This window comes from Sapajus apella, unplaced genomic scaffold, assembly GCF_009761245.1.
Source record: "Sapajus apella isolate SASKATOON/1434 unplaced genomic scaffold, GSC_monkey_1.0 scaffold88, whole genome shotgun sequence".
Classification (NCBI taxonomy): domain Eukaryota; kingdom Metazoa; phylum Chordata; class Mammalia; order Primates; family Cebidae; genus Sapajus; species Sapajus apella.
Genome location: NW_022437028.1, coordinates 246,496 through 270,143, shown reverse-complemented (window position 1 = coordinate 270,143; position 23,648 = coordinate 246,496). Strand labels below are relative to the sequence as shown.

The 23,648-nt window shown below is 46.3% G+C and overlaps 1 protein-coding gene across 2 annotated transcripts in view; it reads left to right on the top strand.

Moving 5' to 3' along the window:
* GALNT17 (polypeptide N-acetylgalactosaminyltransferase 17) overlaps window positions 1-23,648 on the top strand; it is a 505,206-nt gene that overhangs the window by 268,678 nt on the left and 212,880 nt on the right. For both annotated transcript variants that reach the window (XM_032254907.1, XM_032254908.1), the window contains exon 5: window positions 1,806-2,003. In XM_032254907.1, the coding sequence (XP_032110798.1) occupies window positions 1,806-2,003 (198 nt within the window). The remainder of the gene's footprint in view (window positions 1-1,805; window positions 2,004-23,648) is intronic.

Below are 23,648 nucleotides of genomic sequence, written 5' to 3'. Positions count from 1 at the left end.
ATCAGTGCCATTTGGCTTCAGCTTATATGGTGTGTGCAAAAGTATTGGAAGCAGGTAATGGCCCAGGGTATATTTTATTGCTCATTTTAAATAGAAAGATGAGATGAGCCAACAGGTAATTCAATAGCTGCAAATGAAACGAGATGGGTTGTCGACTGTGTGTTCTCATTATTCTTCCTGATAATGCAGAGGAATGGGATTTTTGCTTGACTCTGTTCCAAAGCCTGCATTCTGTTGTAAGCTGGGAGATTAATGCCCTGGCTTAGGAGAGAGCCATCTTCTCCTTCTCAAATGTGGGAAATGATCTCTTCCTGTGTCTGCCTCAGAGGCACATGATGGTGGAGGTGTCTGACCATCTGCTGTCTCCTAAGCCAGCCGGGCTACACCTTGAACCTGGAGCCAGATCCCTAATGAATGCCCGCTGCAGCCTCGAGCTGGGGAAGTGAGCAGGGCAGGATTCTGCCTGCCTTTGCATTTAATTAGTTTCCAGCCTTCTATTACTAACCAATTTCATTAGATCTCTTTTAAGAAATCAATTAAATAATCAATTAAAACAACTGAAGTAGTCACACACATGTGCGTGCGCACATGCACACGCGTGCGCGCACACACACACACACACACACACACACACAGGGGTGGGGAGAGAGAGAAAGAGAGAGAAGCTAGTGAAACGCATATTAAAACCAGGACATCCCGGGCAGAAGTGACCTATTTTGGGAAAGGGAATTCAGTGGCAGCAGAAAAAACAAGCAATGTTAGTCAGTGCCCTGGGGGGAAACTGACAACACTGTATAAAACTGTCAGGAGTGTAAATTAATTCAACCGTTGTGGAAGACAGTATGGCAGTTCCTCAAGGATCTGGAAATAGAAATAGCATTTGACCCAGCAATCCCATTACTGGGTATATATCCAAAGGATTATAAATCATTCTATTATAAAGACACATGCACACGTATGTTTATTTCAACACTGTTCACAAGAGCAAAGACTTAGGACCAACTCAAATGCCCATCAATGATAGACTGGATAAAGAAAATGTGGTGCATATCTACCATGGAATACTATGCAACCATAAAAAAGGATGATGTCCTTTGCAGGGACATGGGTGAAGCTGGAAACCATCATTCTCAGCAAACTGACACAAGAACAGAAAACCAAACTCCACATGTTCTCACTCATAAGTGGGTGTTGAACAATGAGAATACATGGACACAGAGAGGGGAACATCACACACCAGGGCCTGTCGGGGCCTGGGGGGCAAAGGGAGGGATAGCAGGGAGTGGGGGAATTGGGGAGGGATAGCGTTAGGAGAAATACCTAATGTAGATGACGGGGCGATGGATGCAGCAAACCACCATGGCATGTGTATGCCTATGTAACAAACCTGCACGATCTGCACATGTCCCCAAGAACTTAAATTATAATAAATGAATATTTTTAAAAACCTGTCATGCATTGTAAATCATAGAGTCCACTGTCAATATGAAAATGAGACTTGGTACTTGCTTCAGCAGGAGATCCCACATTCTGAACTCTTATTCCAGGCTTTCAGGCTGGAGCAGGCATCACTGTGGTCATTCCCATAAGGGTGAAGGTATGAGCGGATTTCACACACTTCCTGGCCCAGATGTGAAGCTGCAGGATCCAATGTGTGCAGGTCCCTGGGAGCCTCAGTTTCCATCTGAGTTCCAGGCTTCCCAAAGCCCAGCCTTTTAGCCGAATGCTATTCATTCCCTGTGGTCTTGGGAGGTGTGCCTCAGGAGAGAGAAGAGAAATTTCATGTCTGTTTCTCTGTGTTTCAGGGCTGAGCCAGTTCTGTCCCGCATCCAGGAAAACCGGAAGCGTGTGATCCTCCCCTCTATTGACAACATCAAACAGGACAACTTTGAGGTGCAGCGGTACGAGAACTCAGCCCATGGGTACAGCTGGGAGCTGTGGTGCATGTACATCAGCCCACCAAAAGACTGGTGGGACGCCGGAGACCCTTCTCTCCCCATCAGGTCTGTGACTGGTGAGCTCTGGTGGCCAGTGAGCCCCCAAATTCAAGGGTAAAAAGGAGCCACTGAGAGAGGCCAGGGAAGCCTGCCTTGGGCTGGAGCCGCTGTGTGTACACAGCTCTCCAGGAGCCGCACACGGGTGTCTCGGGATCACAGCTTTCCTGCAGAGGGAGGATGTTGCATTTTGCACCTTTATCTAAAGTTTTCAAGTGCAGCTTTCCAACGGCGATACTGAAAGTTTCAAAGTGATAGTCATGTTCACACTTCTTTATTCTTCCTTGTATAAGAGGAGCTGTGTTCAGGAGCTTTTAAGGATGAAGTTTGAAAGTTATTTTTTCTGGAGCTATTTTATACTTGAAGCCTCATACTGTTGCCGCGTTTGCAGTGTTTTCCATGATGCAGGATCATAGAAAAGGACAAGCATGTGTGGCGTTCTGGGGAACTGGAGGGCCATGGGGGAGCTCTTTATGGCTCTTGCCCTGGGTCCCACCCAGCTGCCCCTCTGGATATGAAGATCAATATCTTGAGGCATACCAGTTGCAAAACTCAAATAGAAAGGAGGTTGAGGCTGGGCATGGTGACTCATGCCTGTCATCCCAGTGCTTTGGGAGGCCACGGTGGGTGGATCACCTGACATCAGGAGTTTGAGACCAGCCTGGCCAACATGGTGAAACCCCATCTCTACTAAAAATACAAAAATTAGCCAGGCATGGTTGTAGGTGCCTGTAATCCCAGCTACTTGGGAGGCTGAGACAGCAGAATCACTTGAACACGGAAGTTGGAGGTGGCAGTGAGCTGAGATCATGCCATTGCACTCCAGTCTGGGCAACAAGAGCAAAACTCCGTCTCAAAAAAAAAAAAAAAAAAAAAAAAAAACCAAGGCAGTTGAATGCATTAGGTTGATTTCAATGGTATATTGGTTTTCTCTTGCTGCTGTAACAAATTTCTGTGAAAATGATGACTTGAAATAGCACAGGTAGATGCTGCTACAGCATCTATCTTGAGGTCGGAAGTTTGCAATGAGTCGATGAAGCTAAAATCAAGGAGTGGGTCCCTCTGCGGGCTCTCGGGGAGATCCATCTCTTTGCCTTTTCCAGCTTCCAGAAGCTGTTCCCTCCCTTGGCTCTTGGCTATGTTGCGTCTCCCTTTCTTTCCAGCTTGCTTCATCACATGACCTTTTCCTCCTTTGCTGCCTTCCCTCCCACTTGTACAGACTCTTGTGATTGATTACATTTTGGATCCATATGCCGAATCTAGGATCATCTCCCCATCTTGAGATACTGAACTTAATCACATCTGTGAAGTCCTTTTCCTAATCTCTGGAACCTGTGAATGGTCCCTCATTTTGAGAAAAAGTGAAATGAGAGTGTTCCCTTATCCCCTTTGCAGGGTGTGTGACAGGGGTGTGGCTTGCTTCTTCAGCGCCCCACTGCTCAAAGCCCTAGGGGCATCATGCAGGTGGGCAGGTTGCAGGGAGCATTTTTGGGCTCTGACCCCATGGCAGTGTCTAGGGTTGAGTGTTTACAGCTCCTGAAGTCCCAGTGGGCGTGTATTACAGTGTGCTCTTTCAGCTTTGCCATCTGCAGGCAGGTTGTGTTCATCAGCTTAGTTAGACCCTCTGCCTTATCACAATTACAGAGGGCTTTCTGTATCCTGGATTCTTGCCCTAGTGTATCAGAAAAGCCAAATCACATGTGGGCTTGGAGAATGAGCACAAGGTCTTCTTGAGTGGTAGAGGTAGCTCTCAATGAGAGGGATGGGGAGCTGGAAGGGGGATGGAGTGGGAAGGTGGTCTTTCCCTGGAGTTGGGTCGCCCAACTGCCAGACTCTCCTGTAACCACCCCCGGACTAACTCCCCTCAGCATCTACATCATTCTGCTGCCAGTGTCTGCTGGTGTCTGTCTGTGTATTCTTCTGTTCCTCTCAATGTCCAGCTGCCTGTGTCTGTGCCAACTAGTCCCAGGTTTTTATGGGCATAGGATGGGGGGGGTCATGGTAGGCCAAAAGGCAACTTTTTGAGTGAGAAAACAGAAATACCTGTCCTCTTTTATGTCTGTGGGCACAGGCCTGAGGGTGGAGTCATCACCAGAGTCCCTGTCCTTCTCTACCCAGAACTTTCCTGCCCCCATCCCATATCAAAAGGCCTTTTCAGTTGTGATGTGGAAATCCTAATCTCTGGAACCTGTGAATGGTACCTTATTTGGGGAAAAGGGCTTTGTTGAAAATCCTCTGATCCCGGATTTATAGTTCAATACGTTATGTGAGTTTTACCTGAGGGCCAAACTGACTCTTAAAATCATGGTTCTGTCTTAAATTGGGAGAGTCAGGAGAGGCCTGTGTACCTGGGCTCGGTTTTAGGGGTATGCTTGTTGGTGTTAAGATAATAAGATAGAATAATGGAGTAGGGATGAAGAATTTTTACAGACAATCATAAAGTTCTTTCTCAGTTTAAAAATTTGTGATTAACAAGAGTAAGAGTTTAGCTAGGCCCAGTGGCCCACATCTGTAATCCTAGAACCTTGGGAGGCCAAGGTGGGAGGATTGCCTGAGTTCAGGAGTTTAAGACCAGCCTGGGCAACATAGCAAGACTATGTCTCCACTGAAATAATAATTTAAAAAAAAAAAATAGCCAGGGTGGTGGTGTGCTCTTGTAATCCCAGCTACTCAGGAGGCAGAGGAGGGAGTATTGCTGGAGCCCAGGAGGTCGAGGCTGCAGTGAGCTGTGATCGTGCTACTGCATTCTAACCTGGGCAACAGAGGGAGACTCTATCACAGATTTAAAAAAAAAGTGATTTTTGAGAAGTTCTGTTATTTTCCTGCCCACACCAAAAGCTGAAAAATTACATTTGAGTAGAGCCAGCCATGGGCAAATTTTTACAGCAGAGAAGGTAAGCTATCCTATGGTTCAGTTCCCACCCCACTGTTAATCATGCAGTGTTTCAGGACCACATCCGTGGCTATCTGCAAATAATATTAATACTTTAAGATTAACTAAAGCAAAACCTTCAGAGAAGTTTGGGTCTTAATGGTGAGTGCTTGAAGACATACTGACCTTCAGATCTCAAAGGGATGAAACTCAAACGATGGACTGACAGACGGTGAGTTTCACATGTTGGCTGAAAGATGCTTTCTCTCAAGTGTCCACACTGACACTCAGGAGGCCAGCCTTCAGCCAGGACAGATGACAGAAAGGAAGTGTGACTGTAAGTGTTAACAACAGAGAAAAAGAAGTGCTTTAGTGGAGTACCTTCGGATGCCCAGTAGACATCCGTGATGACTGTCTCTGAGCGTATAAGGCTCCAAGCAAAAAGTTAGCTTGTATTTCATGAGTTACGGTAACATTAACAGATGATTAATACGCACTTTAAAAAGACTCAAGAAAATAGAGTCATGATCATGAGTCATTAATATTACATGCATCTCTGACGTACAAAATAGAATCAAATGCCAATTATCTCTTTTTAATGTATCTTAACTTACAGAATGCTTAATTTGTTAATAGTTGATGGGGATATTTAATTGCACGGATGAATTTTTATGGCCCTTCTGAAATTATTAAACGGATACAATATGCTTTCTTAGACATGAGTACATGGCGGTTTCTCTTTCTTGCTGTGATGCCAAAATTTTGATAGTTACAATTTTACTCCAGTGAAAGATGAGCCGAGCAGAATGCTTCATCATCCAAATGGTATTACATTAGATGCATCTTCAGATACTAAGACTTCCTGGTAAGCAACATAATATAGGAGATTTGCATTAAGGGAATGGATATTCCTTCTGTTTCAGTTCCTTTCCTGTTTCTTTCTATATATAAATACCTCTTTTGTCCTGCCTGCTAAATAGCTATTTTCTCAGGTTTTCTCTTTGTCCTCCATTCTTCCTTGTTTACACCAGCGTTTCCAGTATAGCAAGTGTGTGTGTGCCATTAAAGAGGGCAAAGGCCGGATTGTAAGGGTAAGAGGTGGGGGAATGGAAGAACACAGGTCCTGCCCAAGGGGGCAGCTGCTCCCAGCGCTGCTTTATGGTGATGGGGGTACATAGGGCCACTGTGGTCATGTCTTCAAAATTTTAAGAGAAGCCGTAAATCTAGAGCCTTTGTGAAATCTCCTACCTTCTAAATGTTGACAATAAACCTCTCTTCTTCAAAACGACAAGGACCCAACCACATGTGTCTAGACTGCCTTTGACCACTGAGCCCCCAGAACTTGATCTTGCCTTTACACCCAGCCCCTTGGAGACCTCTGTGGTTCCCAGGATAGCTTTCATTTATGCATCTTGCACTGACAGTGCGTATCTATGGTATGTAGTGTGGGTGTCATGGAGGGTGTATTAATTCTTGAACTTCTATAAAGAGATATCTGAGTCTGGGTAATTTATAAAGAAAGAAGGTTTAATTGGCCTAGGGTTCAGCTGGCTGTACAGGAGGCATGGAGGCTTCTGATTCTGGGGAGGCCTCAGGAATCTTATAGTCATGGCAGAAGGGGAAGCAGGTAAGTCTTACATGGCCAGAGTAGGAGGAAGAAGAGACAGGAGAAGGTCCCACACACTTTTAAATAACCAGATCTCATGAGAACTCTATCATGAACACAGCACCAAAGGGATGGTGCTAACCCATTCATGAAGGATCCACCCCTATGATCCCGTCACCTCCTACCTGGCCTCACCTCCAACACTGGGGATTACAATTCAACATGAGATTTGGGCAGGGGCACAGAGCCAAACCATGTCAGTGGGGCTAGGGGATTTTGGGAAAGTGTCACTCAAAGCCATAGGAGCAACATGGCCAGATTTCCTGGAACTCCAGTTAAGCCTGTAGAGATTCCCCTCCAGTTGTGCCATTGTGTGTCCATAGCCCTTTGTTCGTCTGTGTGAGAGTTTGTGCAGCACTGAGTCAGCTCTTGCCTCTGAGTTGAGAAGCTTCTGAAATCTACTGTCTTAAGCTCTGATTGTTCTCCAAGGGCAACTTCCTTTCTGTTAGGTGGTTCTTGCATTGCTACAAAGAAATACCTGAGGCTGAGTAATTTATAAAGGAAAAATGTTTAATTGGCTCACAGTTCTGCAGGCTGTACAAGCGTGGCACTGGCATTGGCTTGGCTTTTGGGGAGGCCTCATAGAGCTTTGACTAATGGCAGAAGGTGAAGTGGGAGCAGGCACATCTCACCACAAAAGCAGGAAGAAGAGGCTGGGCAAAGTGGCTGACACCTGTAATCCCAGCACTTTGAGAGGCCGAGGTGGGCCAGTCACCTGAGGTCAGGAGCTCAAGACCAGCCTGGCCAACATGGAGAAACCCTATCTCTACTGGAAATACAAAAAGTAGCTGGGCATGGTGACACACACCTGTAATCTCAGCTACTCAGGAGGCTGGGGAGGGGGAATCACTTGAACTCAGGAGGCAGAGGTTACAGTGAGCTAAGATCACACCATGGCACTCCAACCTGGGTGACAGAGCAAGGCTCTGTCTCAAAAAAGAAAAAAGAAAGAAAAAAAGAGATTGGAGAGTTAGAAAGACAAGCTTTGTTTATAGGAAGTTATACCATTGATCCATATTAATAATGATGACAAACTGATTATTATTAGATTTACCATTTATTGAACACATATTGAGGGCTTTGTATATAGCTTTTCATTTACTCTTTTTTTGTATGTGTGAGATGGAGTCTTGCTCCGTTGCCCAGGCTGGAGTGCAGTGGTGCAATCTTGGCTCACTGCAACATCCGCCTCTCGGGTTCAAGCAATTCTCCTGTCTCAGCCTCCCAAGTAGCCGGGTGCGAGATACCATGCCTGGCTAATTTTTTTTTTTTCGTATTTTTAGTGGAGACAGGGTTTCACCATGTTAGCCAGGATGGTCTCGATTTCCTGATCTCATAATCCACCTGCCTCAGCTTCCCAAAGTGCTAGGATTACAGATGTGAGCCACCACAACCAGCCTGATTTACTCTTAGTAGTCATAAGGCCAGTACCAAATGATTAGGCAATATATATATGTTTTCAATGTCTGTACCACTTTGGGGTGTAGGAAATCTGAACCTCCAGGCTGCTTTCTCGACCCCATGCAGGCAATGGCTCCCTTCAGCTGGCCTCTCCCAGGCACCCTCAATTTCTGCCTTCTTGTTTGCCCTGTGTCCTGTTATTGCTGAAGTCTCCATGCTCTGGTGAGCCACTGTCTAGGGCAGCGGTCCTCAACCCCTGAGTGGCAGGTGGGTACTGGTCCTGGTCCATAGCCTGCTGGGAACGGAATCTGTGAGTGGTGGTGAGTGTTAGGTGAGCGAGCACACGAAGCTTCATTTGTATTTCCAGCCAGTCCCCATCTCCCATGTTCCCGCCTGAGCTCGGCTTCTCATCAGATCAGCGGTGGCATCAGATTCTCATGGGAGCACAGATCCTATTGTGAACTGCACGTATGAAGGGTGTAGGTTGTGCTCCTGATGAGAATCTAATGCCTGATGATCTGTGGTGGAACAGTTTAATCCTGAAACTCTCCCTACCTGCCATCCCCATCCGTGGGAAAATTGTCTTCCATGAAACCAGTCCTTGGTGCCAAAAAGGTTGGGGACTGCTGGTCTAGGGCATCCCTTCTGGTTTTGTTTATGATGTTGTTTTTAATTGTGGCAAAAATATATGTAACATACATTTTACCATCTTATTCATTGTAAAATGTGAGATTCGGTGACAATAAGGACATTCCCAATGTAGTATAACCATCTCCATGATCTACTTCCAGAGTTTTCTTATTCCCCCAAATATCGACCCAATGACCATTAAGCAGTCACTTCCTGTTCCTCCCTCTCACCAAGCCGTGACAGCGGCCAATCTACTTTCTGTCTCTATGGATTTGCCTAGTGTGGACATTTCCTGTAAGTGGAGTCCTATAGAATGTGGCTTTTTGTTTCTGGCTTCTTCCATTAGCATACAGCTTCTTCCATTAACATTCAGAAACCCATTGCATTTCTTGGCAGACATCCTTTTAAGGTGGTTGCAAGTCCACGTTCCTTTGGCAGGTTCCATATCTGGTTTCTGGGATTTGCACACCTTTGTCCTTCTTGGGTGGAAACATGGTGAGACTGGGTTTCAGGATGCAGGGGAGTCTCAGCTCCTTGATAGGATGTGTTCTTCCAGGCCCTTGGTCCCTCACTCACCCAAGAATGGGAGAGAGGACCCCACTGGGCACAGTGAGCACATATAAGTAAATATCGGACCCCAAGGAGTTTTGCAGAAAGTGATTTATTTAGGCGGAGAGAGAGAAAAAGGAGAAAGAAATAGAGAGTAAGCAAGCTCCCACGCTGTCATGAGAGGGGATCCAGAAATGGAGTCTTCCGAGATGTGGGAGAAGGGTACTTTTAACATGGGAATTATTCCCACCCCATTCAAGTTTTCTGTCCTATGAACATGAGTTCCTTTAAACTTCTGCTGGAGTGATTGATCTTTGATTTCTGACATCTGATTGATTGTTTGGCCCACAGTCCTCCCATAGCTTGTCACAGGCTTTTCTAAACAAAGGAAACTCACCTGGGCAGCCTATCTTCTCAAGTGTGCAAAAGTTAAACAAAGACCTCTGAGCTCCTGGATGCAGGCATGACAGAAGGTAGGTCGGGCATGTCACTGGGAAGTTCTTGCCTTTGAAACCACACCCCTTGTGGACCCGAGGAGAGAATACATTCCCTCAATGGCTTCCCTGACATAGGGCTCCCCTGTGCTCCACAGGCCCTGCTCCCTTTCCTACGTGTGGGTCACACCAGTAAGCATGTGGCTTCACTTCCAGGGACACCAGCTACTAGGCTTGGGGTTAGATGGTAGGACTCCCCCCACTCCACTGGAGTACAGCTTGCTTCTGGGAAACCCTCCTGACACCTTCCTCTCCCAGACTCCACTTACTTATCCTAAATACTCAACTAATCGGTTCGTCTATCTATTGAAATTTTGCAAGATCTCTTTGAATGTAGCATCTATTTTCAGAATGTGTTCAGCCCCAGTGTGGACATGAAGAGCCCTGTTTTAACACAGTACATACATCTGAAGGCATGGAACAGAGTGAAAGGGAAAGTCTGAAGACAGAAGGAAGGGGTGGGGCTGATTGGGAAAGAAAGATCCTGAAGAAGGAGGCGTGGGTGGGCTAAGGACATGAAGAGTGGTTTGGTCTTGAACAGTAGGAAGGGCAAGCTCACACTGTCTGACTCACATTTTTCCTTGTGAACAAGGAGAGAAATTCACTTGTTAAGAGTGAGAGGTGGGCCTTGGGTAGGAGGCTCCCAAAAAGGGCTAAAGGTCTGGAATCATTGCTGAGAGGAATGAAGATGGGTGAGTTCACCAAAAACAGAAAAAATAATGGCTATTTGAAGGTGCAAGGAATCTAAATTCAACAGAGTTTCCACCAGGATTTCTGTTTTTAAGTTATTTTTAGAGATAAGATCTCCCTCTGTTATTCAGGCTGGAGAGCAGTGGTGAGATCTTAGTTCACTGTGGCCGCCTCCAACTCCTGGGCTTAAGCGATACTCCTGCCTCAGCCTCCAAAGGAGCTGGGACAACAGCCATGTGCCACCATGCACAGCTAGTTTTTTAATATTTTAATTTTTTTTTGAGACAGAATCTCACTCTATCTTCCAGGCTAGAGTGCAATGATGCCATCTTGGCTCACTGCAACCTTCACCTCCTGGTTTCAAGGGATTCTCCTACCTCAGCCTTCTGAGTAGGAAGGCTGGGATTAAAGGTGTCCACCATCACATCCGACTAATTATTGTACTTTTTTAGTTGAGATGGGGTTTTATCATGTTAACAAGACTGGACCTCAAGTGATCCACCCGCTTCAGCCTCCCAAATTGCTAGGATTACATACGTGAGCCCCTGCGCCCAGCTCTAATGTAAAAAAACAAGTTTGAAAGTCGAGGGTCTTGCTATGTTGCCCAGGCTGGTCTTGATCTGTTAGCCTAAGCAATCCTCTTCCCTTGTCCTCTCAAAGCCCTGGGATTATGAGCAAGAGCCACTGCACCTCACCCCAGTTGTGCTTTGTTATGAACTCAGATTTTCTTATTCATGACATCGTGTGTATATATGGGGAAAGAATTAGGTGTAAGCTAAGAATGAAGGATAACATTTAGCCTGAAGACACCTAGGTTAGGTGCACCATAAGTTCATGAAAACCTGGCTTAGCTCTGCAACCTTCAGAGAACTTTTGCTCATAGCTTAAAAACTGCTTATCTCTACTGTTCTCTCCAGCTGCAAAAGCCTGGGACTTTCACTATCAGAGGGAAGGTTCTAAAGGACCACTGATGGGACCTTTTTTGTTGTTTTTTTGAGATGGAGTTTCACTGTTGTTGCCAAGGCTGGAGTGCAATGGCACCATCTTGGCTCAATGCAACCTCTGCTTCCTGGGTTCAAGGGATTCTCCTACCTCAGCCTCCTGAGTAGCTGGGATTACAGGCATGTGCCACCATGCCCTGCTACTTTTGTATTTTTAGTAGAGACAGGATTTCTCCATCTTAGTCAGGCTGGTCTTGAACTCCTGACCTCAGGTGACTCACCCACGTTGGCCTCCCAAAGTGCTAGTATTACAAGTGTGAGCCACAATGCCTGGCCGGGACATTTTACAGCATGTTGCTTTCAGTGAACTGGCTGAAAGCTGAGTCAGGCGTCTTCTATAAAGTGACAGTGTTTCCTCTCTACTCTATGTTATGTGGGCCTATAATTAGTGACATTACTCATTAATAACTAATTCAAGGCAATGGTTAACAATTAGCAATCCTTAATCCAATATGCAATTTGATAATAAATTATAAGGTACAAGTGCTGTTAGAGCCTGTTAAATTGCTTTAATTGAAAGGGATGCCCTGGTTATATAGTCGCTGGGATCTCCAATTCTGTGCACAGATGTATACAAAGGGAGAAGGTTATATTTTCTTCCCTAGAGGAATATGACTGGGTTACAGAGGAGGACAGCTTTAAGAGAAGAAACCAGACTTCTTTAGACTTTAAAATAGAGATATCTTTCCTATGCATCAGCAAATATATTTTAGGAGCCAATTGTGTGCTCAGCTTTGTGGTAAGCATTTCCAGTAGGGACAGTATTGGTAAATGAAATGATTCTCCTCTCCTGAAGGAGTTCATGGGCTGGCTTGTGACACAGGCTTTCAAATGCGTGTGATAGCACTTCAGTGCAAGGACATGTGGAATCATGGAGGGAGGGAGTTTGCCATTGGAGTGGATGGAAAAACTCATAGCCATAACTAACCCTGGAATGTTCTATGTGCTGGGTACTGTTCTTGTGTTTTGCACAACACAAATCTACTTACTTCTCATTCTCACCCTATGAGATTAGTTTTGTTTTTTTTTTTTTTTTTTTTTTTTTGAGACAGGGTCTTACTCTGTTGCCCAGGCTGGAGTGCAGTGGTGCCATCTCAGCTCACTGTGATCTCCACCTCCCAGGTTTAAGTGATTCTCCTGCCTCAGCCTCACAAGTAGCTGGGACTATAGGCATCCTAAGCTCAAGCCATTCACCTGCCTCAGTCTCCCAAAGTGCTGGGATTACAGGTGTGAGCCACTGTGCCCAGCCAAGATGAACATTATTATATTCTTTTTATGGGCAGAGCTGCTGAGGCATGAGTTAAGCGCCTTACCCAAGGCCACATACCTGGTACGAGGTGAAGCTGGGATTCGTGTGTAGTCAGGCCCAGTCTGTGCTCTTAGCCGCTGTTCTCTTTTTTCTGGGAAAGATGTGACTAGCTGGACCTTGCAAGCTAGAGGAGATTTTCACAGGCTGAGTACCTGGGAGATAACCCAGTGGAGGGTATAGTTCTGCGAATTAGTGTGTTTGGGATCTTCAAGCCCACTCTCATGTTTCATGATGCAACAGAACTCTTGAAACTCAGAAAAGCTATAAAATCATGGTTATTATTTGCTAATGATGAAAAGATACAGATGAAAATCAGGCCGGGTGCCCTGGCTCACACCTATAATCCCAGCACTTTGGGAGGGCAAGGCAGACACCTTGAGGTCAGGAGTTCGAGACCAGCCTGGCCAACATGGTGAAATACTGTCTCTATTAAAAATACAAAAAGTAGCTAGCTGGGTGTGGTGGTGCACACCTGTAATCCAAGCTATTCGGAAGGTTGAGGCAGGAGAATCACTTGAACATGGGAGGCGGAGGTTGCAGTGAGCCGAGATCACGCCATTGCACTCCAGCTGGGGCAACACAGCAAGACTCCTTCTCAAAAAATAAAAAGTCTGCTAAGATGCATGGAAGAGTCCAGCAGAAGCCAAGTGCAACCTTCCAATCATCCTCTTCCAGTGGAGTCATGTGGACAGGGTGATTTGCCCAGCAGTGGCACATAACAACTTGTTTGAAGTACTGCTGACCGGGAAGCTCACGTGAGCCTGGGTTTTTACTGTAGGTCAGTCATATAGGCATGGAGAGCCTTGCGTGACTGTCCCTGGCTACTGAACCTCCAGCCCTCGCCCACTAGAAGTTGAGCTGCTGTGGCACAGTCCAGGGCCTCCTCCTGCAAAGACACTCTTATCAGGGAGGATATTCCAAGGGCTTAGAGGTTGTCTCGCAGCAGTTGATCCAGGGCCAGTTTTTTCTTTGGATTGTGTGGGATTTAGGCAACCCAAGCCCTCAGAGCTAGCCCTTTACTGCACAATGAAGATGACGTGTTTAGTGTCTTATTAGGATACTGAAGGTGGGAGATATGCGTTAAGAAAACAGAGGAAAGGGGTTGGGTGCGATGACTCTGGTCTGTAATCTTAGCACATCAGGAGGCTGAGGCGGGAAGATCACTTGGAGCCAGGAGTTCAAGGCCAGCCTGGACATAGTGAGATCCCATCTATATTCCTTTTTGTTGTTGTTGTCGAGACAGAGTCTCACTCCATCACCCAGGCTGGAGTGCAGTGGCGTGATCTCGACTCATCGCAATCTCCGCCTCCCAGATTCAAGCAATTATCATACCTCAGCCTCCCTAGTAGGTGGAATAACAGGCACCCCACTACCACGCCTGGCGAAGTTTTTTGTATTTTGAGTAGAGACAGGGTTTCACCATGTTGGCTAGCTGGTCTCCTGACTTCAAGTGATCTGCCCACCTTGGCCTCCTAAAGTGCTGGGATTACAGGAGTCAGCCACTGTGCCTCACCCCATCTCTATTCTTTAAAAATATAAAATAAAAATAGAGGATAGATCGAAGACTATTCAGTCTTCAACTGGAAGTCTTCATCTTCCTGATAAAAACATGTGGTATGCTGTATAGAGGGCCCTAATAGCCAAACGAGGGAGCCCAGACTCACTCTACTCATCTTGTGAGGCAAACTAAAAGTGAATAAAAAGCCAATTGGGAGAGACAGAAAGTAGAATAGGCCTGGTGTGGTGGCTCATGGCCCACACCTGTAATCCCAAGGCTTTGGGAGACCGAAGTAGGCGGATCACCTGAGGTTAGGAGTTCGAGACCAGCCTGGCCAACATGGTGAAAACCCATTTCTATTAAAAATACAAAAGTGATCCAGGAGTGGTGACAGGGCCTGTAGTCCCAGCTACTCGGGAGGCTGAGGCAGGAGAATTGCTTGAACCCGGGAAGTGGAGGTTGCAGTGAGCCTGGAGAGTGCCCCTGCACTCCATCCTGGCTGACAGGGAGAAACTCCATCTCAAAACCAAAAGAAATAAAATAAAGTAGAATAGTGCTTGCCCACTATTAGGGAGTCACCCCTATCTGTGGAGGAGGGAAAGATAGAGGAGTGACTGAAAATGACACTGGGGCTTTGGGGTATGTGATCAAAATCTTCTAAAATTGATTTTTATGATGGCGTATAACTCTATGGCTATACTAAAAACTATTGGCTTGTACACATCAAGCAGGTGAATTGTATGGTCCCTGAATTCTGTCTCAGAAGCTGATGGCCATCTGAAAATGGTGGATGACCAGTCCTTCAACAAGATGAAGACTGGTTGGGTATCCATTCTTGGCTCACAATGGCCTGGAATATTTCTCTCGGGTTAACCTGAGATCTTGCCTGTCCCTTCTTTTGTTAGAGGAGCACAGAGTACACCAGGTGATCGAATCAGGGTCAAATTTTAAATCAGCAGAGTTCGCCATGGCAGAGTCCTGAGTAGGAATTTAGAAACCGAGTGTGATGATTGATGCTGAGTGTCAACTCGATTGGATTGCAGGATGCAAAGTAGCATTCCTGAGTGTGTCTGTGAGGGCGTTGTCAAAGGAGATTAACATTTGAGTAGGTGGACTGGGAGTGGCGAACCCATCCTCAATCTGTTTGGGCACCAGCTAATCAGCTGCCAGCATGGCTAGAACAAAAGCAGACAGAGGAACGTGGAAGGACTTGATTGGCTGAGTCTTCCGGCCTCATCTTTCTCCCGTGCTGGATGCTTCCCACCCTTGAACGTCAGACTCCAAGTTCTTCAGCTTCTGGACTCTTGGACTCACACCAGTGGTTCTCTTGGACCTTTAGCCACAGACTGAAGCCTGCACTGTGGCTTCCCTCCTTTTGAGGTTTTGGGGCTCAGACTGGCTTCCTTGCTCCTCAGCCTGCAGACGGCCTATTGTGGGTCTTCACCTTGTGATCGTGTGAGTCAATTCTCCTTAGCAAACTCCCCTTCATGTCTACAGCTCTTCTGTTAGTCAGTCCCTCTAGAGAACCCGCATGAATACACCAAGGAACATCCTTGGCAAAGGTTTAGCATCACACAGACCAGACCAGCTGAGGCCACTGACCTCCCTGGGCCTGGCGTAGAATCCTGGTCCATTGCAGCATGTTGTGGGTAAGGTCAGGTCAAAGGCTGGTACTTCTCCTTGGTATAGCAAAGTAGAGTTTATAAAGCAATCCAGCCAGGGGCCAAGTGAGTGCTGTCACATTTCAGGAAGAGAAAAATCACAGTGAAGGAGATAGACATTCTCCCCCTCTTTTTTTCCCCTGTCCTGCTAGTCTTCCAATAACAGAAAAATGGCCTCTTCACGTTTGGCACCCATGGGGTCTGTGTCTTTAGGGAGGTCACTCACTTGTTGTGTAAATATGTTTTTAACTTTCTTGTCCTTAAAACTTCGCCAGCAGTGAAAGGTGTATATCTTTTGGTCCCTTAGATGAAAAGCACTGATTATAAATGCTCTGAAGTTGTGGCATGGGCTTTGTAGATACTCAGTGTTTCAGTTAATAGAATTCTACTACAGAAGCAAGACATGGAGAGATATATGGTTACAAAAAAACCCTCCACAGAATTCTGTTTGCTTTCTTCAGGGGACCAGTCTGGAGAAGGCTGGTTGACAGAGGGCGTAGGTTCAATGGAGGGAATTCACATCACACTAGAAGAGGCATTATTATAAAATATTACTCAGGAATATGGACAGATGTAGTGACTCATGCCTGTCATCCCAGCACTTTGGGAGGCTGAGGTGGGAGGATTGTTTGAGACCAGGAGTTTGTGACCAGCCTGGGCAGCATAGCAAGACCCCATCTCTACAAAAAAAATTTTTTAATGAGCTGGACGTGGTGGTGCATGCCTGAAACTGCCTTTGCAAAATTATGACTGAGACAGTGAAAAAGATCTAACCTAAACGACTCCATCTTGCTTCCTTTCTTCCTTCCTTCCTTCCCTTCTTTCTCCCTTTCTTTCCCTCCCTTTCTTCCTTCCTTCCTTCCTTCTTTCCTTCCTTCCTTCCTCCCTTCCTCCCTTCCTCCCTTCCTCCCTTCCTCCCTTCCTCCCTTCCTTCCTCTCTTCCTTCCTCACTATGTTTCCCAGACTGGAGTGCAGTGGCACCACCTCAGCTCACCACAACCTCCATCTCATGGGTTCAAGTGATTCTCCTGCCTCAGCCTCCCAAGTTGCTGGGACTACAGGTGCCTGCTACCACCCCCAGCTAACTTTTTGTATTTTTAGTAGAGATGGGATTTCACCATGCTAGGCAGGCTGGTTCAAACTCCAGACCTCAAGTAATCTACCTGCCTCAGCTCCTAAAGTGCAGGGATTACAGGTGTGAGCCACTACACCTGGCTCAAGAGACCTGTTTTCTAAGACAGATTTGAACCACAAATGTTGATACTCAGTTTACTTCTCTGTAAAATGGTGGATTTGGACTAGATGTGATGTAGGTGCTGTATTAGTCAGGGTTCTCTAGAGGGAGAGAACTAATAGAATTATATGCAGATATATATGAGTTCATTAAATATTAACTCACATGATGACAAGGTCCCACAATAGGCCATCTGTCTTAAGCTGAGGAGCAAGGAAGCCAGTCCAAATTCCAAAACTGAAGAACTTGCAGTCTGATGTTTGAAGGCAGGAAGCATCAGCACAGGAGAAAGATGCAGGCAGGGAGGCTAGGCTAGTCTGGTCTTTTCACATTTTTCTGCCTGCTTTATATTCTAGCCGTGCTGGGTGGTGCCCACCCCGGCTGAGGGTGGGTCTGCCTCTCCCAGTCCACTGGCTCAAATGTTCATCTCCTTTGACAACACCCTCATAGACACACCCAGGATCAATGCTTTGCATCTCTCAATCCAATCAAGTTGACCCTCAGTATTAACCATCACAGATGCATTGGATCAGATGTCTTCAGATTCTTCATCTGTAAAGGGGGTAATAATAGCACTGTCTAGTAGAATTGTTGTGAAGATTAAATGAGATAATACACGTAAAATGCTTAAAACGGTCCAGGGCACATAGTAAGTGCTCTAGGAATAAAAGCTCTTCTTGTTATCATGTGATTAGAGCAGTTGTCTACAATGGCAGTCTTGCTCCTCGTTTTGGGAATATTGTAACCCTTTTCTTCTTATCTGGTCAAGGTCGTATAACCAAATAGTTATAACAAATAACTTGATCACTGGATTATCACTCATTTATATCCTACACATGAAACAGACTCTGGATGCTAATAAAAGAGAAACTGTTTTTTTTTTTTTTTTTTTTCTTTTTTTTTTTGAGACAGGGCCTTGCTTTGTGGCCTAGGCTGGAGTGCAGTGGTGTGGTCATAGCTCACTGTAGCCTTGACCTCCCAGGCTCAAGGGATCCTCCCACCTCAGCCTCCCATGTAGCTGGGATCACAGGCATGTACCACCACTGTGCCTGACTAATTTTTAAAAATCATTCATAGAGACGGATCTTGCTATGTTGCCCAGGCTGGCCTCAAACTCCTGGCCTCATGTGATCCTCCCACCTGGACCTCCCAAAGTGCTGGGATTACTTGGCCAGAGGTGAGCCATTGTGCCCATCCAGGCTTCCAGAGACATTTTAAATGCCAACAGGTTTGCACAGAAAATAAAGGACTCATATTCTTCAAGCCACTCTCTTCAGAGAGCTATTCCTATGAAATGGGAGTGCACTTACAGAATGGTGAACGCCTTGCTTTTGGGTGAAATACATGCTATTTCTTGACATCACCTAGGTACCTTCTGCACCAGCCTGGATTGATCACTATTTCTTTTTGCATGGTACACCAATATTGCTGCTAGATAGCTTTCCTTTGGAAGCAAAATTCGCAGGCGGTGCCCTGGAGCCAGAGAAACATTTGCGACGTAAACTTCCTCTGCAATGACAAGCAGAGAGACCTGCCTCCATCAACCGACATGCACTGTGACAGCTCCCAGCGGCAGGTAGATTAATCTGAATAATGTCAGAATGACTTTTCTCCTCCCTTGTAAAGAGGTTCAGTGTTGCGGTCTGCCAAGAAGCAGACACGTTTTATTTTAAATTTAAGGATTCTTAAAAATGGAAGACACTTTACCTCTGAATTAAACGCTCAGTTTCTGAGTTATTGCTGGACATAAATAGGGAAGCAGCCATCCCATTAATTTTATGGAGCTGATCTGTGGGGAGACAGGGCAGCAGGCTTCATAATCTGTTGGAGCTAGATGTAGGCTATAGTGCGGGGTGGAAAGTGGTAGACTCCAGCTCTTAATGTGGTAGCTTTAATCCCCCTTTCTAGATAGTTCCAAGCCCTCCTCTTTTTTTGGCGGGGGATGAAGTTTCATTCTGTCACCCAGGCTGGAATATGGTGGCATGATCTTGGCTCACTGCAACCTCTCTTCCTGGGTTCAAGTGATTCTCTTGCCTCAGCCTCCCAAGTAGCTGGGATTACAGGCATGCACCAGCACGCCAGCTGATTTTTCGTATTTTTAGTAGAGACGGGGTTTCACTATATTGACTTGGGAGGTCTCAAACTCCTGACCTCGTGATCTGCCCGTCTTGGCCTCCCAAAGTGCAGGGATTACAGGCATGTGCCACCATGCCAGCTAATTTTGTGTATTTTTAGTAGACATGGGGTTTCACCATGTTGGCCAGACTGGTCTCGACTGATCCGTCTTTCAGGCCCTCTTAGATGTCTTTCTTCTCCTGCCCTTTCTTTTTATTCCTCTTTTTCCACCTTATCCGGAAAGCCTGAAAAGTAATTGCAGAAGACTCTCAAATTGAGTTCAGGGCAGAAAATAACCTTTCTTCATTCCTCCCCCACTACCTCTGATGTTTTTTTCTACAGCACAGTTCAGAACTCTTTTCTTGTCCTCTGGCCTATCTGGTCCTCCACAAATTATTTCTTAGTTGTTTTCAGGGGACCCTTTAGAAAAGATAACTAAGGTTATAACTTGTTCTCACACCCAAACAGCCTTTTGTGTTTGCCCAATCTCTTCGGTAGCACTTGCTGGAGTTTTTATCCTCTGAAACATGGCAGTGAAGAAGTTCTCATTAGGGCTTACCAGTCCTGCAAGGTGTGTTATGTTTGAGTCCATCCATTTCTCCTCTCGTTTATGGAAATACAGGAACACATGAGTATTTTGCACCTTGTGGGTTGGAGACAAAGCAGATCCAATTGTATTTGAGATTGAAGGGTCAGTTGTGAGTACTGATATCAGAGCCTGCATGGCCTTCCATTCCAATCAATGAACTATCTGCATATGCAAATGACCGTTTGTTGGTTAGCCAACTGGACACCATTTCCATTTTTCATCCTGTTGACCCTCCACAGTTTTTTTTTTCTTTTAAATTTTACTTTAAGTTCTAGGATACATATGCAGTACGTACAGGTTTGTAACATTGGTACACACGTGCCATGGTGGATTGCTGCACCCATCAACCCATCATCTAGGTTTTAAGCCCCATGTGCATTAGGTCTTTGTCCTAATGCTCTCCCTCCCCTTGCTCCCCACTCCCCGACAGGCCCCAGGGTTTGATGTTCCCTTCCCTGTGTCCATGTGTTTTCATTGTTCAGCTCCCACTCATGAGTGAGAACATGTGGTGTTTGGTTTTCTGTTCCTGTGTTAGTTTGCTGAGAATGATGGTTTCCAGCTTCATCCATGTCCCCACAGAGGACATGAACTCATCCTTTTTTATGGCTGATTAGTATTCCATGGTATATATGTGCTGTATTTTCTTTATCCAGTCTATCTTTGATGAGCATTTGGGTTGGTTCTAAGTCGTTGCTATTGTGAATAGTGCTGCAGTAAACATATGTGTGCATGTGTCTTTAGAGTAGAATGATTTATAATCCTTTGGGTATATACCCAGTAAGGGGATTGCTGGCTCAAATGGTAATGCTGGTTCCAGATCCTTGAGGAACCGCCACACTGTCTTCCCATGGTTGAACTAATTTACACTAATTTAACAGCGGTTAAGTGAAACTCCCAGTTAAATGGTTACACTCCCACCAACAGTGTAAAAGCATTCCTATTTCTCCACAACCTCATCAGCATGTTATTGTTTTGACTTTTTAATAATAGTCAGTCAAAGCTGCAGAAGTTTTAACCAGACTTTCCCAAAGTCTGAAAATGTGGGCTGGTACTTTGCGATATCTCTTTGGAGTGTTGGGTCATGGTCTTTACTTTTTTGGCTACCAACATGACTCTAAAAGTAACTTCTGCTGCTGGGCACACAGGCAGCCAGGGGTAATTGACGTCATTTTCCCCTAGATGTGTAGGCTGCTGCATCATTAAATCAATCTGATAGCACGTCCTTACAACGGCAGAGAGGTTGTGACAAGCTTGCTTAACTGTTATGAATAACATAACTACGAGTCGTGCCTGAGAAAGCAGTGGCCCCTTCAAAGCCCTTTGAGAACGGGCAGTGTGTGAGGTCTGGGTGAGCTCACCTGCACGGGCGACCCTTTATACACTTGGTAGGATGCCCCAGTCAGTATTTTGGAGTTTAACTTCTGTGCATGAAGTTCAATGGACTCCCAGGCTCCTAAGAACTTCGGCTTAAAGAAAGAGGAGAGAAATATTTCTTGAGCGTCTTTTTTGAACGCTGAATTTCCGACTGTGGCTGCTGTGGCGGCTGCAGGAGGTTTCAGCTGGTGGCATGAGCCCTTCCCGTGCTAGAAGCAGCTCTGAAGTTTTAGTTCCATGGACAGGCTCTGAGAATGACTCACGGCAGGTGAGCTCTTCACTTTCGAGGTCGGCTTCATCGCCAGTCCAAGTTCAGCTCATTCAGGTTGAATTCTGGGTCTCTGCAACTTCTCTGTTCTTTGCCTCCTGTGCCATTCCTTCCCCAGGATGGCTTCTGGGTAGGTGGGGAGAGGTGGGGTTTATTTTGTGGTCCAGGGGAAGCATGATGGTCTTTTCATGCAGTGTTTCTCCCTAGAGCTGGGCTATTTGCCACCGCTGAATCTCATGCTGCAATGTGATCCCAGTGTTGGAGATGGGCTGGAGGGAGGTGTATGGGTCATGGGGTGGATACCCCATGGATGGCTTGGTGCCTTCCTCCTGGTAATAAGTGAGTTCCTGCTGTATTAGTTCATGTTAGAGCTGATTGTTTAAAAGAGTGTGGCACTTTCCTTCTCTCTCTTGCTCCCTTTATTTCTCCACGTGATGCCTGCTCCCCCTCCACCTTCTGCCATGAGTGGAAGCTATCTGAGGTGTCACCGGGAGCAGATACTGGTGCCATGCTTCTTGTATAGCCTGCAGGACCATGAGCCAGGTAAACCTCTATTCTTTATAAATTACCTAGTATGAAGTGTTACTTTTTATTTTTTTTTGAGACGGAGTTTTGCTCTTGTTGCCCAGGCTGGAGTGCAACGGCGCAATCTCTGCTCACTGCAACCTCCACTTCTCAGGTTCAAGTGATTCTCCAGCCTCAGCCTCCCGAGTGCTGAGACTACAGGCACCTGCCATCATGCCCGGATATTTTTTTTGTATTTTTAGCAGAGATGGGGTTTCACCGTTTTGGCCAGGCTGGCCTCAAACTTCTGACCTCAGGTGATCTGTCTGCCTTGGCCTCCCAAAGTGTTAGGTTTGCAGGTGTGAGCCACTGCACCTGGCCTGAGGTGTTCCTTTATAACAAAAATGGACCAAGGCATCCTCTTGCCCTCTGAACAGTGCCCCCAGCCTGGCTGACCACTCCTTGCCCTGCCATGGGCCTAACTTGGGATCTGACCTCTCAGCTTGCTCAGGGCCCATCTGGTCCAGCTCTCTGTGGCTCATGCTGGCTGCAAGCCCCTGAGCCTGGCCACATTCCCCTACCCATTCCAGCCCAGCTGCAGGCTTCATTCCTGCCCAGGAAAAAGCCATCAACGGCTCTTCGGCCATCCATCACCAATTCTGCCTTCCTTCCTACGAGAACTAAGCAGAGGGCTAATGCACGTGGCCACCTGCCATGTGGCCACACTGAACTATCAAGTTCATGAGAGTGGGCATTAGGTGGATATAGACACCTGCGGGGCAGCTTCATGACACACCTTCCGTGGAAAATGGGGAAAAGCCCTTCCCCGCCCTCTGTAGCAAACTCACTGTCCAACACATCTCTCCCTCTCTGGGTGAAAATGTTAGCTGAGGGCTGGGTGCAGTGACTCATGCCTATAATCTCAGAACTTTGGGAGGCCGAGGCAGGTAAATCACTTGAGGTCAGGAGTTCCAGACCAGCTGACCAACATGATTAAACCCTGTCTCTACTGAAAATACAAAAATTAGCTGGGTGACACCTGTAATTCCAGCCTGGGCCAGTGAGACTCTGTCTCAAGGAAAAAAAAAATACAAACAAACAAAAATGTTACCCCCTCCCCCCCAGAAAAAACTAGTTTAGTTGCCTGGGGAGTAACAAATGACTCTCCAGGAGAATGCAGGCTTTGATCAATAGGAGTTTTATTACTCATCACAAGTAAGGAGAGCACTGGGAAGATTCTCCAAAGCAGTATCTCCCGAGGGAAAGTAGCAGGAGGGTTTTATGGGGTAATGGAGAGGGGAGTGTTCTTGCCTTGAACCCTGAGCCACTCAGGCATTTGGTTTCAGGGCCAACTTCAGGATTCAGGAGTCTTTTCTCCTGCAGGTCTTTGTCCTGATCATGAGGCTGTGGAATAGCAGTTGTACTCCACAGGGGACCCTGTGCATAGAATCCTGGCTTCCTTGCAGCCAGGGGCCTTTCTCACCATCCCCAGTTCCTCTCTTGGGGGAGCCTAGTCATCCACACTGAGTCCTAGGCACCTGGAAATTGCTTCTGTGCCTGCCTGCCCTGAGTTCAAATATTTCTGGATTCTCCTCCTTTGTTGGCCCAGTGGAGCCCCTCACCCCAGCTCCATGATCTCACTTTGGATTTCTGGTGCCCAGATTGCCTGAGCTCAGGTGGTAAGTTGCAGGGATTTTGCTCGATGGGCTAACCTTTTCCAGTCTGCCTCTGTGGCTAGAACATGACACACTTGGACTCCATTTGGCAACCTTGAACGTTCCAACCCCGTGGACCCCCTT